Source organism: Eschscholzia californica, unplaced genomic scaffold (genome assembly GCF_041429995.1).
Source record: "Eschscholzia californica isolate CP2 unplaced genomic scaffold, dmEscCali1.0.p SCAF_3, whole genome shotgun sequence".
NCBI lineage: Eukaryota > Viridiplantae > Streptophyta > Magnoliopsida > Ranunculales > Papaveraceae > Eschscholzia > Eschscholzia californica.
The window spans coordinates 13,277,531-13,292,988 of record NW_028238420.1 but is presented as its reverse complement, the minus strand read 5'-3'; the positions used below and the strand labels follow the sequence as shown (position 1 = coordinate 13,292,988).

Here is a 15,458-nt window from a genome sequence, read left to right as displayed (position 1 = left end):
CTTTCTCCACTTAAACTGACCCCATATAAGAGGTTGTCGTCTTCGATTTTGAATTTAATTTTTTTTTTTTTTAGGTGTTATATCAAAACCAACCTGTTTACTTTTTTCTTAGAGTCTTTGAATGTCATTTTTATTCTTATTTAGGTAAGTATAAGGCCAATAAACTATGTACTAAACTATACCCTATGTTTGCTTGAGTTTAGGCCTCAATATTTAAGGTATAAATGCCTTGATCCTATACCAATACACATGTTATGAATGTGTCAAATTTTTGGAGTTGTTTCTCTATCTAATACATGCCATTTCACATTCAAATGCTCTTGTAGACCTTCCTAGGATTCCAATTGCAACTAATTTTTAGAAATGACTTATTTCCTCTCAAAAGTGAAAAAATTGCTGTCTTTTCTTCATTACTAACAAGAATAATTTTTGAAAGACTTTTGTTGATATCGTTAAAGATCAGCGTCTTCGTCTTGTTAACTCTCTTGTATGCTTAGAAATGACTTCTTAGACTGCTTAAAACCGACACAACTACAACAGAAGCATGTAAGGTAACTAGAAAACGTGCGTAGTTCATACACATTCAAATTTCAGGATATCAAGAAACGAAACAACCTTAGTGAAATAACAAGCTGAAAATTGTTTGTTATCATAATCTTTTCCAAAACAGAAACTGCACTATTAAGTTCAAGAATGCCAAACTTCAAAACATAAGTCATATTATATTGCAATATGAAGTTTGGCTTTTCTCTAACGAACCAAGAGTAACAGCCGTCACCACATCATCTTCCTCGACACGTTTGCGCTCTTTATATCCCCGAGCTTTGACCACTGCAGAAAAGTAAAAAAGTCTTTGAATTCCTCACAGGATTATCAAAAAGTTCAGATCATATATCATAGTATATTTTAGGGGTATTTAGCGATACCCCCTCATCCCTAATGTCCAATTAGGGATGCCCCCTTTTTTAATTGAATATTAGGGATGCCCCCCTTTTTTACACTTAAAAGTACTTAATTACCCTTATCTTCATTTGTTTTCTTCAATTTCTTATATATTTTTGGTGTTATGCTTACCAACAAGTTTTTGTTTCTCATATTTATTTTTCTCTTGTCCATCTTTTTCTAATTTCCCAACAACATTTATCGAAAATTTAAAATTGATAAATCACAACAATTCGAAATAAAAATCGTAAATTGTAATAAAAAAATTTTAACTTACTAATTTTTTAATGTATACGAGTTATAATTAATAAAAAGAACGATAGATATCAAGAAGTCTTCTTCAAATTAGTTACATATATCAATTTTAACGTTAAATGAGAAAACAAATGTGAAGTTAAATTTTTTTCTTTAAATTTACAATTTTTATTTCGAATTGGTTTAATTTATTAATTTTAATTTTCGATAAATGTTGTTTGTAAATTATAAAAAGATGGATAAAAGAAAAAAAAACTATGAGAAACGAAAATAAGTTGGTAAGGATAACATCAAAGAGGTATAAGAAATTGAAGAAAAAAGAAAAAATAATAAGGATAAGGGTAATTTTGCACTTTTAAGTGCAAAAAAGGGGGCATCCCTAATATCTAATTAAAAAAGGGGGCATCCCTAATTAGACATTAGGGATGAGGGGGTATCGCTAAATGAAGAATCGGTGCAAAAAAGGGGGCATCCCTAATTAGACATTGGTGTTGTACATAAAAGATTGCTAACAAGAAGTATCGAAGAATTGATCTGAAAATGAAGAATGTCTTAGGCAAGAGCTCACCTTGACGTCTTCTGTGTTCCGTTCTTTCCCGATACTAAGCGAAGCAATATTCTCTGATAAATGTGCAATATCAGCTTCATGATTGAAAATCTTTGAACTATCAGCATCTCGACCGATATCCCAACACATTGGGACTTCAAGTGCCCTACGATAAGAGAAAACAAATCAAAACATGATTATTTTGACATGCTTCTTAAACACAACCTTTCAAGACTAAGTTCATAATTAAGGCGAAGACGGATCACTTCATACCCTTCATGTTTTTTGAATTTGCAACGATTGATTTTATCAATTGTGTAATTCTTAAAGATCGGCTCGAGACTCTTAGCCAGATCCTGGATATCCTTTGAGGGTAGAATATCCCAAATTCTCAGCACTTGAAAGAATTTTGTATTATCGTTTTCAATATCGACAGTCCAAATAAGCTTTAGGAACCCATTGATATTGTACTGTTGCAACAGCTGAGAAGATACCCCGTTAATGATATCAAGGTTTCCTTCATTTAGAGAAGACCCGCGCCATCCACTTGAAAGCTTCATTATAAGAAAAACTAGTTCTTTCCGAGTGTTTAGTTTCTTTACTTTCACAGAAGACTTTCGAAAACCATCCTCAAAGATAACCTATCAAACTCAAACAAACCAAAGAAATTAGCTAGCACGAGATTGACTATTAGAATCTATAATTCACTTTGAAAAGTGGTCTTAGCTAGCTTTAGTTACTTGCCTTCCATTTTGCACCTTTAAAGAGAAGAGAATTCATATCGAGTAAATAGTCAAGTTTTTCAAGCTCTATTAGGGCACCTATTGCAGCTTTAGACAATGTCTTATCATCATCAACATCAAAGTAGCATCCTCTATCTTTAGAATCAAGGACTACTTTTCTCCAAACTGAATTGCTGTTTATTAAAGTTTGCCCATTCCCCAAAATCCAAAGGCAGTACCTACAATTGTAACAGGCCAACAAAAGAAGTTTAATTAGTGTTATGATGAAACAGAATAAAAGCTGTTCAAACTGAAATGTTATGAACCATACCTTGCCCTTGTTAGGGCAACATTTGTCCGTTGACGATTTGAAAGAAAACCCACTGATCCATTCGCATTAGATCTCACGGTAGAGATAATTATGACATCTTCTTCACCACCTTGAAAGCCATCGACTGATCGAATAGTCACTTTGAAGTGACTATTCATATCATACTTATCTCCAAGTTTTTTCATGAGAGCAAATACTTGAGCTTTATAAGGTGATACAACACCAACACTAACTTTCTGTTCACTCACTTTCGACGCTATACAAGTTTTAACCACAACAGATAAAAGATGTTAGTTATGAAAAAGATGGGAACAATATATTGGAATAAAGAAAGTGATTACCTTTAAGAAGGTTCTCGATGATTTGGGAAATTACGGCAACTTCGATCAAGTTTTCTCGACTATAGCCTTCATCATGACCCTCTTTCCCATAAGGAACATTTATAAATGAGTAAGTACCATACATCTTTCCTTTAAGGAATGTCTTGTTATAGTTTTCTTCTATGACATTAGGAGCATCTAAAATTTGTCTGTCATAGAATTCAGCATTCGGGAATACACTAATAGACGGGTGCATCCTGTACTGCAATTTGAGTAGGTGTCTATTATGTCCAAGTGATACCAATCTCTCAAAGAGACTTCTTCCGAATGCAGCTTTATCAGAAATCTACTTGACAATATCGAAAGTTAGAAGAGAGTTGTAGAAAATAAATTTAAATCGAAATAAACGAAAGAAGACCAGACCTTGCTTTGGACCATTGCTGGCAATTGACGTTCATCACCTATGAGAATAGCATGTTGTACTCCAGGAAGTTTTAGAGGAATTACTGATTCACATTCTTTTAATTGTGCAGCTTCATCAATAACTACCAACTTCAATTCCTTAATGCCATTTAAGTTAGCAGAGCTTGAAGCAGTGCAGAAAATTAGACAAGCGTTTTCCATACAAAAACGTCTGATCCACTTAGGATCTATAACATTTGGGATGGAAAGTTCATCGAAAGATCTCAGAATATCAAGGCACTCATTTCTACTCCGACTTAGCATCAATGCCGAAGAGTTACTAAAAGTATAATCCTCATTATCAGAGCTACAAAATATTAACTTCAGATCTATATCAGTAAATGTCGAAGAGTGTATCAAGTTTCCTAGAACTTCAAGCAACATGAGACTCTTATGCAAGTCTTTTACTCGTTCGACAGGAAGGAGCGATGTAGGCATGTGGGTGCAAAGTGATTCTATTAAATGTACAAGTTGCTTCTCAGTGCAGCTATATCGCTTTCTTAAGAAATCAGAAAATGCTTCTTCCCGCTCGTCCGAACTTTTCTTGTCTTCCAAGTACCTATGATATTGATCCGACGAGTTTTCTATCAAACATAACATAGCCTGTAACTTACTCTTCAATCCACTGCATGGTGAGAAACATTCTAGTAGAATCTTGATGCGAGAATCAAGAAAAACATCATGTAGGTTCTCGTGAATATCGATCTTCATTCGTGTCTTATTCCCGAATAACAATACATCTCCCAACCCATAATTCCCATATTCTAGTGTTGGTCTAACAATACTCATGAGCCTTGAAATCACTTCTATAACTGCAGTGTTGGTTGGGGCACAAGTAAGAGTTCTACATTTTATCTTTAACAAAGCATAAAGAAGGGTACCAACCGTCTTCGTTTTTCCAGTACCAGGAGGTCCCCAAATAAGCTTAACCGAATTTTTATGATAACATTTACTAACTGATATGGAGCTTAGAACCGCATCAAGTTGCGACTCGTTTAGATTAAATGAACCCAAGACTTCTGCTAGGTGGGGTTCAACATCTTGAGAACACAGATGACAGTTATCAACCTGCTGGGAGTTGGCAGTCAAAACCTCTTCAATTATGTTACATTGTTTGCAATTTAATGATCTCCATATACGAAGATTTGTCGTAACGTTTATAAGAAAAACAGCGAAAAGAGAATTGATCTTCGGATTCAACGGAATGGATTTCGATGCAAGAACTTTAACCATATTGGGGTTATCATCATCTACTTCCAAGACTAAAGCAGGAATATACGATATTCGTATCAAGTCCTTCACATGTCGAGGTCTAACGTCTGAGAAAGCAATTACATCATTAGCCTGTGGATGATATATATATATATAGGGTAAAACATGCATGCAGATGCAGGTGATGGTGCATTTACTGCATGAGCGGCTCAAGTACATTTAGTAGATGAATGAATGTGCATGGGTGGAAGTCTTTCTAAGTTCTATAGTTAATTTGCTAGTACAAGCCAGCAGCACTTTTGTTTTCTTTTTCAAAATCTATTGTTCCTCTCACACACAAAACTGTTCATATCCTCTTATTTCTTTCATTTCCAATTTCCCAAGAGACACAAATTCCCAATTGCTTTATTGAGAACCTACTGTTCTACTACCACATAATTCGAACATCATGCACTTCATAGCTACCATTCTGCCATATTACTTACAAAATACTATAATTTTTAATTAGTTTCCAAATCATTGCGATTTACGAAGAGGGATGCATCTATCAAATTAAGATCTTACTTATTCTCTCTAAACAGTTTGAGGTTGCCAATCCATCTGAAAGATTGACCATACAAATACGGAATTGTTTTGACGAACGCATTTGTTTCTAAGGTATTTCTCGAAAGAAACTAGCAAAATGGCAATGATTTGTGAAGTTATGCAATGGATAATTTGCAAAAACAAATTCTCACAAATATCTGATCTTAAATGGTAGTTTTCATGTAAATATAAGTCTATTTTGTTTGTTATATAGGCCTTATTAGCGTGCAATCTATAATTTGCGACATGCTATTTTCACTAGGAAATGAAAACACGTTGCCGTAAAATATGCGCACAAGATATTCACATTGCCCTAAAATATTGCGGACTCTACTCGATTAGTCTGCTGCATAAATTATTGAAGTCTCCTTTTGTGTTTATCTTTCTTTGTAACTCAAGTTTGTAACCTAATTGAACACAAATACACATAAAGAGTTACCAGCAAACTATGACCCACAGGAACCATTGAAACCAAATCTTGTTTCTTTACACAAAAATAAGATGAGTCTCCCCATTGTTACAAGGAAACCCCATTACATAACTACATTTATCAACTATCTTATACTATTTAAATATAAGCAACTTTCCCAATGTCATTTATGTTTGAAACCCCAGCAGTGAATCTGATTTCATTTCTCTATCCCTTCATAATCTCTTTATCTCTCCTCAAGAGTACATTTCACCTATCCTCTTGGCAAAATCATCTCCATCGTCATCCTCAGAGAAACCCTCTTCCCCTTCTACATTAAAATCATCTTCCACTGCATTGAAATCCACATCGCCCTCGTACTCGGGTTCCCAATTTCTCTGGTCAGAGGTTTCAAACTCTTCTTCTTCCAAATCGTTAGTCACTGTTGCATCTTTGTCCTGGAGATCACTCTTTCTCAGTACAGAAGAATGGTTATCATGCTCCACCTCATCACCTTCCCTAAAGACCACACCTTCCTTTTCTTCTTCCTCCGATTTGGACTCAAATTGCACCTCATTACGTTGTTCTGCAGCTCCTCTTGCTCTTGAGCTGCTTAAAAGTTCACTCTTTCTTCTCCGATTGGTTTCCTCTTCATTGCCAGAAATGGCGTCATCTCCAGAGCTTCCTGTTTCTCTTTTTCTTTTAAGAATCACATTTAGAGGTTTTGGACATTCGAAAGATAGGATATCGTCAGATCCTCCGTAAGTTACAAGCTTTCTGGTCTCTGTTTTTTTCTGATGATTCTCGTTAGAAACCTTTGTCCCTTTTAGCTCCGCTAGCCTTTTAGGACCAGCAAAATTTGAAGTGTTGTTATCTACCTCTTCTCTCCTCACTGATAGGATACTGCAATTTCTTCTCTCTGCAGAGAAATCTTCGTTCGTTCTTCGTTTTATTCTGTCATGAAGGCCACTCTCCAACTCCCTCTCATGATGATACTCATTAATGTTACTATCAGACGAAGATCTCCCGGGGAGCTTTACTCTACCATGTAGGCGATTGCTTATTGTAGAACCCTCACGAAGATCAGTACTATGAAAGTCTCTACGAGAATGATCATAGAACCTTTGATCCCCAATACTACGGTCACGGTCATCGCTCCTGTAGAATTCACCACGACGATCAGGAGTAACAGCAGATCTTGATTCATTAACCTTCCTATGTTTTAGCCGATTCTGAAGATCCGATGTGTCCACTTGACTGGAGATTTCATCTTTCGAGTATCCGCTCCTTTCCAGCAAAATTGGCCTCTCAGAAGTTCTCTTGAATGAAGGTTTTCGCTGTTCACTAAAGTACTTACCCTGCACTCGTCCATATGACTCGCAATTACGAGAATCATTGTAAGTTTCATCAAACTTACCTGGATAGCAATGAGAGGATTGCTTGAAACCAAAATCATTTGTGGTGTTATTTACATTTCTTCCTTCATGACCTGTCACGGTTTCAAATCCATCCTCATTACGGTAGCCATCGTGTTGTCGGAGCTCATCATTAACAAGAACATCAATACCAGGAGAGGAATATGCCACGAACTCATCAGATTCCTTCACATTCTGAACTCTGAGATGAACATTAGGTGGTCTGTATCTTGGCATCTCATATTTGAAATTGGTTGCCTGTGGCATAGTTGTCTTACCTACTAATCCATTTCTGGAAGGGACGATTTGAGGTCTTGGTGCTGGTTTTGGTGCAGATGGTACTTCTACTCGCTTTACAATGTTATCTTGTTGTATACTTTGCTGCTGGCTTCTACACCTTTTAAGTCCTATCATGGGCTTTTTGGGAATCTGAGGTTCGGTATTAATAGATATAGGTGTTATTGCTGCAGGTTCCTGAGATGGTTCATGCATGAAGGGACATCGATCACCCTTCAAACAAAGTCCCTTCTGGAAGTAATAACAAGGAGTGGCTTGTTTGTGGAGGTTCGCTTGTTTACCCAAGTTAGAAACAGGATCACGCGGCAATTGCATTGATGAGGCAGCTAAGGAAGGAGGCAGAGACGGTTTTGCCAAAGTTCCTACTGAAGTTCCCAGCAGACCATCAAGTGGCTGAAAATACAAAGTTCGGTTCAGCATTAGGCAATCTCTTAATATAATGATATATATATATATATATATACACATGTGTGTGTGTGTGTATGAGTGCGTGTCTGTGTGTGTGTATTTGAGGACAGAAGAAACTCACAGGGTGTCGAAACGAACACTTCGGGTTCAAGCAATTGCCGTTCATCCAATACCAACAATCCCGGGGATTCATTCTAGCCTCTTCACTGTGGCGATACTCACAGTCACGTCCCTATGAGAAGGCATAAAACATAATTAAATAAGAGAGGTTTCCCGTAAAGATACTAACGCTAATAATTGTATTAATGGTAAAATATATATTAACTTCTCTACCTACTTGAAGTAAAGATATCAAAGTGATTAAATAATAGTAATAACTCTGAAGATTAAGATTTCTTAAGAAACAAATTTTACTTTTCTTTAGGCTTACTTTCTAAGAGAAGACATCAAACGCTACTGTTGAATCTAGACAATTAGTATTCTTCTTCAACTTTAGATGCAATATGGCACTTGATGGACTTACACAGAAACTATACAGCAGGAGTATACCACGAACAAATAGAAGATCGGAAAGAGGCTTATTTCGAAAAGGCTTTTACAAATAGTTTAAGAGCCATCCATTTATAGACTACGGTAATTGTAGTTTTCATGAAGAATGTCAAGAACGATAATTTGAGTTGCCAAATGTAGAGAAACATTACGATTTACGATTAAAAAAAGTTACTTGCGGATACATCCTTCTCTAAATTTACTTATTTTAATTAACCGGAGCGCTGTAACAATCTCCAATTGTTACAATTCTAAAGAGTTATTGGTGAAACCATAAATTAGAAACAACGTGTCAATAAGAATTATCGGTTCCGGAATAAATGGACCGTTAAAACAAGAGAAGAGGCTTCTTGTAGCAAGCTATATAAGGTTAAAAGTTCTAAGGAATTATCAATTCTTTCAACTAAATAAAAATTCCCTTACTACAAACAAAGGTGCTACACTACTGCTACTTGTCCATGCTAGGGCAAAAATCTTGAACCAACTAGCATTTTACTCCTCCAAATAAATGAATGATCATGGTGTAGGTAGATGGCAACCTATTTATCCCGGCGAGGAAGTAGCTTAAAAAAGATCAAAAAAAGTTGAAGCAGATCATCAATTTGATAGAGAAAAAGATTTAATTTTTTTGCTTCCAAGAACTTTAAGAAATTAAAGTAGGTCATTGATTTCATCATGCATGCAAGAAGAGAATCAGCCCTAAAAAGGTCTGAATTCTTAAATCAAAACATCAAAACTTGATATACTCGGATGAATTACAGAGAAAATTATCAAGACCTAAGAAACCCAGAATGATTTAAAGAATAGGAAACAAGATATAATTTATGGAAACCCTAATTGAGAAGAGTAGAGAAATCCAAAAAGATTACCTTTTTGCAAGTTAAAGGAGAAGCAAGGAAATAAACGCAATCTGTGTTACGCTTTGATTTCTCGTCCTCCATTGTTGTTATTTTGGGGTTGCTCGCAACTTCAATCCCCGTTTTCATGGCTGATCTGCAAAAGAAATCTCTACAGATAGAACTGAAGTAGAGAGAAGATTAGGGCAAAAGACGGAGAGAGAGAGAGATGAGATCTGAAGTATGAGATAGTTGAGTAAAGTCAGATTGAACAAGAGTTACTATTTAACAGAGAGAGAGAGAAAGGGAATCGGAGATGGTGAGAGAAAGTACGATTCTTGTTGGGTTTTAGATGTTTCCTTTTTTTTGGCGATTGGTAAAGGGAGCTAGAAATTGTTGCTGGGGAGCTATTATGGTTGGGGAGCTATAAAGATTAGTAAGGGGAGATAAGACTTTTGGATTATTATTTTAAGAGGGGTTGGGTCATTGGTCCAAAAAGGGGGTCAAAATGAAAATCCCACCCAAAGTTGTCTAAAAATGTAAAGGAGGTCCAATGTGTCAGTTTGGGGGGTCAAAATTACGTAAAGGGCCCTTAGAAAATAAAGTATTTACCGTTCATGTCATCGAAAATTACAAAATTGCCATCGAAAATTCTCGGGAAACGATTTTTTTTCTGAAAAATAATCTGACAACCCGTCCATCAGAATGTGTACTGTTCAGAAAATTACGGAACAGCCACCGAAAAATTCCCGGGAAACGCAATTTTTTTTGGTAAATAATTTTATTTACTGGAAATTTTTTTCTGTACTAGACATTTTTGCTGGGCGGGAATTTGAAATTTCGTAAAAAAATTTGAAAATTTGGGCGGGAATTTGAAATTTCGTTTGAAAATTTCAAAACTTCGAAAAAAAAAATTTGTGACCGGGAAATTATTTTATTTACTGAAAATTTTTTTCTGTACTAGACACTTTTGCTGGGCGGAAATTTAAAATTTTCAAAATTTGCCCGGGAATTTGAAATTTCGTTTGAAAATTTCGAAAATTTTAAAATTTCGAAGAAAAGATTTCGTTTGAAAATTTCAAAAAAATTTGAAAATTGGAATTTTTTGTGTACAGGAAATTATTTTATTTACCGAGAAGAGATGGTTTGCTGGGCGGGAATTTGAAATTTCGTTTGAAAATTTCAAATTTTCAAAAAATTTTGAAACTTTGAATTTTTCGTGTACTGGTAAATTATTTTATTTACCAGACATTTTTTTTTTCAGGAAAACGTCAGCATGTCCCGTCCAAGGGCAAGAGGGGAATAAAAAAAAAACTGACATTTGGACCTGCAACTAATTTTTGGTCTAGAGTGGATTTTTTTTAGATTTACCCCCCAGATTTTGGACTGTTGACTCAAAAATCCTTATTTTAAAGACCTTTAATGTTACGGATTTTAAATGTGAAACTCATAATTTGAAGGACTCAAGTGTAATATAGTCAAATATCTCATAAATAACAAAAAGAAAAATGCTTTCTTCCTCTTTCACTCGTTCTCTCTTCTGAATTCGAATCTCCTAAATATCCCTCTTGCAATCTTTTTCCTTCATCAACTACAAATTTACGGCGACTTCTACCCAAGTATTTTTCCCAATGAAGAAGACATCAACCAAAATCGAGAAACTATTTTACTTTTTTCTAAATAGAAAAATTTCACAAATAGAGAAACTATTTGATTTTTTTCCCCGGACCTGGGGGGAAATTTTACAAAAAATTCCCTAGGGAAATTGTTGAACGAACAGAATTAGTTTGCCTCTTTTTGGGCAAATTTTTAAAGTTGAAGGAAAAAAGAGAAATAAAATTTGACCGTAAATATTTGTCTTGCGAATTCCTTACATCTTGAGAGAGATCTTCATCTATACTAACACTGTTTGATTGGGTTGGTGGTTGTTGGTTCGATTGAAAAATATATTTTCCCTCCATTAAAGAAGCAACATCATAAGTATCTTGCGATATTGGTAATGGTTGTTTTGTAACTTGATTGTGTAGACGAAAAAAGAGGTATTGTTGTTGAAATATTTAGGGTTTAAGAAAAAACAGGAAAGAAAAAATATTACTATTACAATTTTTTAATTGTAAATATTTTTTTTAATCCCTCTCTATTTCATTATTTAATTTCAAATCCGAAAAAATAGCTCCTTATACTAAATTGGTATGGGGAGCTGTAGTACAAAAAACTGGTTTTGTACTACAGCTCCCCAACAACAATTTCCAGCTCCCCTTACCATTCGCCTTTTTTTTCCCTATTGTCAAGAGTTACTATTTTTTTTTTGGGTTATTTCCCAAATGGCTCCTAACTTTGTGACCAACTTCCTGCCTGGCCCCTACTTTAGCAAATATTTTCGTATGGCCCCCTTTTTCCGTTATCTTTAACTGTCCGTTACTCTCTCTCTTCCATCTCATTTTCTCTCTATGCCAAGTCACCTATCACGCCACATCATCATCTTCTCCGGCAGGGGTCGCCAGCCGGAAATTTGGTCGGCCGGCGACCATTGCCGGAGAAGATGATGATGTGGCGTGATAGGTGACTTGGCAGAAAGAGAAAATGAGATGGAAGAGAAAGAGTAACGGACAGTTAAAGATAACGAAAAAAGGTCCATACGAAAATATTTGCTAAAGTAGGGGGTCAGGCAGGAAGCTGGTCACAAAATTGGGGGCCATTTGAGAAATAACCCTTTTTTTGTTGAAAGTCAAGAGTTACTGTTTAGCTTTTTTTTTTGTTGAAATGTTTAGCTAGTTTTTTTTTTAAACTGGCTAATTTTTTACTCTAATGGGATCAGAAATAAATCTTATATTGTTAAAAAGTATTACAAGTAGGAATGGACTTTCATGCTATGGGATAACCTTATTAGTTTTTATAGGCCTTTGGTATAGGAATGACATTAGCAAAGGCAGTGTATTAGATAGGGAGAGCATTCTTTTTAGAATATGGAGAGATAAACACTATTTTCTAAAATATACCAACTTTAAACGTTAGTCCCTCCCCTCAAACTATTTCGACCAAAAGATAGAGAAGAGAGAAAAGTCATGTTCGACCAAAAATCTATTTGTCGATCAAAGAGAGCGAAGAGAGTTACACACCCTTAATCTGTTCAACCGAAAGAGACAAAAAGCCCTAAATCTGTTCGTTTCGATCAAAGAGAGAAAGAGATAAAGATGGAAACCTAAACCCTAGATGATAACACAACACTCATCTCCATAGAGGGATTTGTAATTCTTGTTATTGCTTGATTTCTCCACAGATTTTTAGGGTATTAACACTGCTTAAAGTAACTTTTGAAGATTCATAAAAGAAATTTAGCTATAAATAAAAATTCATGAATGAAAATAGTGAAAATTTTCATCCAGAACAACTGAAAATTGAAACAAATTTCGTCCAGAGCGGATGAAAAAACAGAACAATTTCAGCCAGCTCGACCGAAATTTATTGTTTTTTCGGTGGACCCGACCGAAATTTGTTGTCTTTTTCAGCCATCCCGATTGAAATTTGTTGGATTTTTCAGTCGACCCAACCGAAAATTCTTTAAAAAAAACGACCTAAAACCCTAAAACGTTTGTTCAACCATAGAGGAAGACAAGAAAATAATTTTTCTTTACATGAGACATATTATATTCATTACATATGTCTTTGTTTAAGTCGATATTTTCATTTAAGTCGATGTCTTCGTTTAAGTCAACGGAGTCTTCTTTCTTAATGTAGGTTGCCTCCTTCTTTAATGGTGGTTCCTCATCCATGAGACCTTGAGGCATAATTAAAAGCTTGAAACTAAAACTATAGTGATGGTAAACTTTGCAAGATTTTAATACTAATGGTGATGTTGATAGTAGTGACAATATTAGAGTTGGGTTGTTTATGTGAAAGAAAATTACAAGTGAATAGAATATTAGATTTATTATTAATGTTTATCGAAGTCCTTATATTTTAGCATTATTTATTAAATGATCCTTATTACGTCCTCCTTAAACTAATTTGGTAAAGGAAGAGTAAATGCATAAATTAAACTTTCTAACGCACTGCCTTTACTAAATATTGCTCTTCCTATACCAAAGGCCTTTTATATAGCGGATGCAATGATTTTAGTGGTGATAGTTATAGAGCTTATTCTCTGTCGGGGTCATATTTATATGGTCGTTACGGCACAATGCTAGAGTTTAAGTTACTTTTTGGATTTGATTTTTACTTGGATGGTTATGATTTTGGAGGGACATAACTTTTTTTTTGAACGAAAACCATTCTATTAAACGGCAAATATGTTACAACCATGATCCAAAAAGTACAACAGACGTTACAACAAGGACCAAAATGTAAAAAGTTAACAACAAATGGGGTGTAAAGACCGCTTGAGACAAATCAAGGGGTTAACACTGTGTCCACTAGAGAGTGTGCGACCTGATTCATATTACGTCTACAGAATTGGATGATAACGTGGCCATTTCTTGCGCGAGCACGTAAATCATCAAATTCCATCGATAAGCGCCACGGGGCTGTCTGGCCATCATCTGATAGAAATTGGGTAATAACCCTAGAGTCTCCTTCGAGAATGTACTGCTCGAGTCTCATTTCTTCTCCAAGCTCAAACCCTAGACTGAAAGCGATTAGTTCATTATGAAGAGGCGATACTAGTTCGAATACCAGAGTTTTTGTGTGGAGGATCATTCCCCTCGAGTCCCTAGCCACGTCGCCGCACTTGCCTGAGTATTTCTAAACACTCCATCTAGATTAATCTTTATAATCCTTTCTAGAGGTGAGATCCAGTCGTCAACCTGCATATTATGAGTATGAGAAGAGCCTATTAGTGAGTCAGAAAGGTACCTGAGTTCTGGTTTGACCGACGCCCAACATCTTCGAAGATCTAGGTTTTTATTGTTGATCACCACTTCATTTCTTTGCTTCCACCACTCCCATAACATGTAAGTATATTTCGTCCATGTTTCATTAGAAAACTTGATGTGGCGTGAAAATGCCACATTTAGGTCACTTAACTTTGATGAGTTAGTTCTTTTCGAGTTTTATTTCTAATTATTTATGTGTTTTCATTGCTAGGTAGTTTATTTGGGGTTTGGTGTGTAATTCAGAATAAAGAGAGCGAATTATCACATATTCATCTTATGCGGAAAAAGGGAAGAAAAGAGCACCAGGGGTATTTTGGTCATTTTGATTAAAATCAGAAGTCAAACAACAAGTGAAGTCAATGACGAGTCCGACGGTGAAAACGGAAGTCGGTTCGGAGTTCGGACGGATAAGTTATGAATGAAAGAAGCCGAGGTTCGGTCTTGAAACAAGGATTCTATGAAGGCACCCCCCTTGGTTCTAAATGTAGAGACAAGATGAAGGCACTCCCTTGCTTTAGAAAGAAGCCCAACCCAAGAGCCCAAAAAGGAAGAGAATAATAGAGATTCTATGGGCACCTTTTTGGTCCAAGTCAAAATGGCCTAAGACTTAGTCAAGTTTGACTAAGTCTAGGGTTGTGTAAACACAAGTTGGGACACTATTCATCATCTTCTTCACCAAGCAAGAGAGGGAGAAAGGGTTCTAGGGTTTTTTGTTCTTGAAGTGATAGTTTGATAGAGAGAGCAAGAGAGGAAGAAGGAGGCGCACAAGAGAACCCGAGTTTAGCACGGGACAGCCATGGAGCACGGGAGCTTCTCGGGATGCGACCATGGGAGCTTCTCGGGATGGCCATGGAGAAGGGACGGCCACCGAACAGCAGCAGCAAGAACGGACAGCAGCCCGAGCTACTGTCCTCACAGCAGCTCGGGAAGACAGCTGCTGTTCCGGCACAGCAACTTGATACGGGAGCACGGGACAGCAACGATCTTGCACGGGACGGCTGTGGATGGTGCGGCTGTGGCTCGGGCCGTTCACAAGAGCACGGGATAAGCTTACTTGGCCGGATTTCATCTTTTGGCCGGATTTCATCTTTTGGCCGGATTTCATCTTTTGCCCGGATTTCACATGCTTCTTTGGCCGGATTATTCTAGGTTTTCCGGCCATCTTCTTGGTCGGAAAACTTAGGGCTTTTGTTCCCCATGTCATTGGCTTGCTTCCTATGTGTTTGATTTTGGTTTTGGGCTAAGATTTCTAGAGAGAGAAAGCTAGGGTTAGCTTTAATGGAGGTTGAGTTCTAAA

The 15,458-nt window shown here is 36.3% G+C and overlaps 2 protein-coding genes across 3 annotated transcripts; both read right to left on the bottom strand.

The window, feature by feature from the left end:
* Window positions 1–547: 547 nt before the first annotated feature.
* LOC147548526 (putative ATP-dependent helicase C29A10.10c) lies at window positions 548–4,962 on the bottom strand. Its single transcript, XM_086665289.1, has 7 exons — window positions 3,541–4,962; window positions 3,139–3,463; window positions 2,798–3,053; window positions 2,489–2,705; window positions 2,018–2,385; window positions 1,766–1,910; window positions 548–831 (listed from the first exon to the last, which is right to left on the bottom strand). Exons 1-7 carry the CDS (start codon window positions 4,960–4,962, stop codon window positions 775–777), a joined length of 2,790 nt encoding a protein of 929 aa, XP_086521415.1. The 3' UTR covers window positions 548–774.
* An 851-nt stretch (window positions 4,963–5,813) lies between these two features.
* LOC147548525 (zinc finger CCCH domain-containing protein 19-like) lies at window positions 5,814–12,038 on the bottom strand. 2 transcript variants are annotated; one of them, XM_086670018.1, is made up of 4 exons: window positions 12,002–12,038; window positions 9,324–9,689; window positions 8,027–8,137; window positions 5,814–7,890 (listed from the first exon to the last, which is right to left on the bottom strand). In XM_086670018.1, exons 2-4 carry the CDS (start codon window positions 9,438–9,440, stop codon window positions 6,043–6,045), a joined length of 2,076 nt encoding a protein of 691 aa, XP_086526144.1. In that variant the 5' UTR covers window positions 9,441–9,689; window positions 12,002–12,038; the 3' UTR covers window positions 5,814–6,042. The 2 variants fall into 2 exon arrangements, with proteins under 2 accessions (XP_086526144.1, XP_086526145.1); XM_086670019.1 differs by lacking the exon at window positions 12,002–12,038 and adding an exon at window positions 11,561–11,600 and having other exon boundaries at window positions 9,324–9,649.
* Window positions 12,039–15,458: the final 3,420 nt, after the last annotated feature.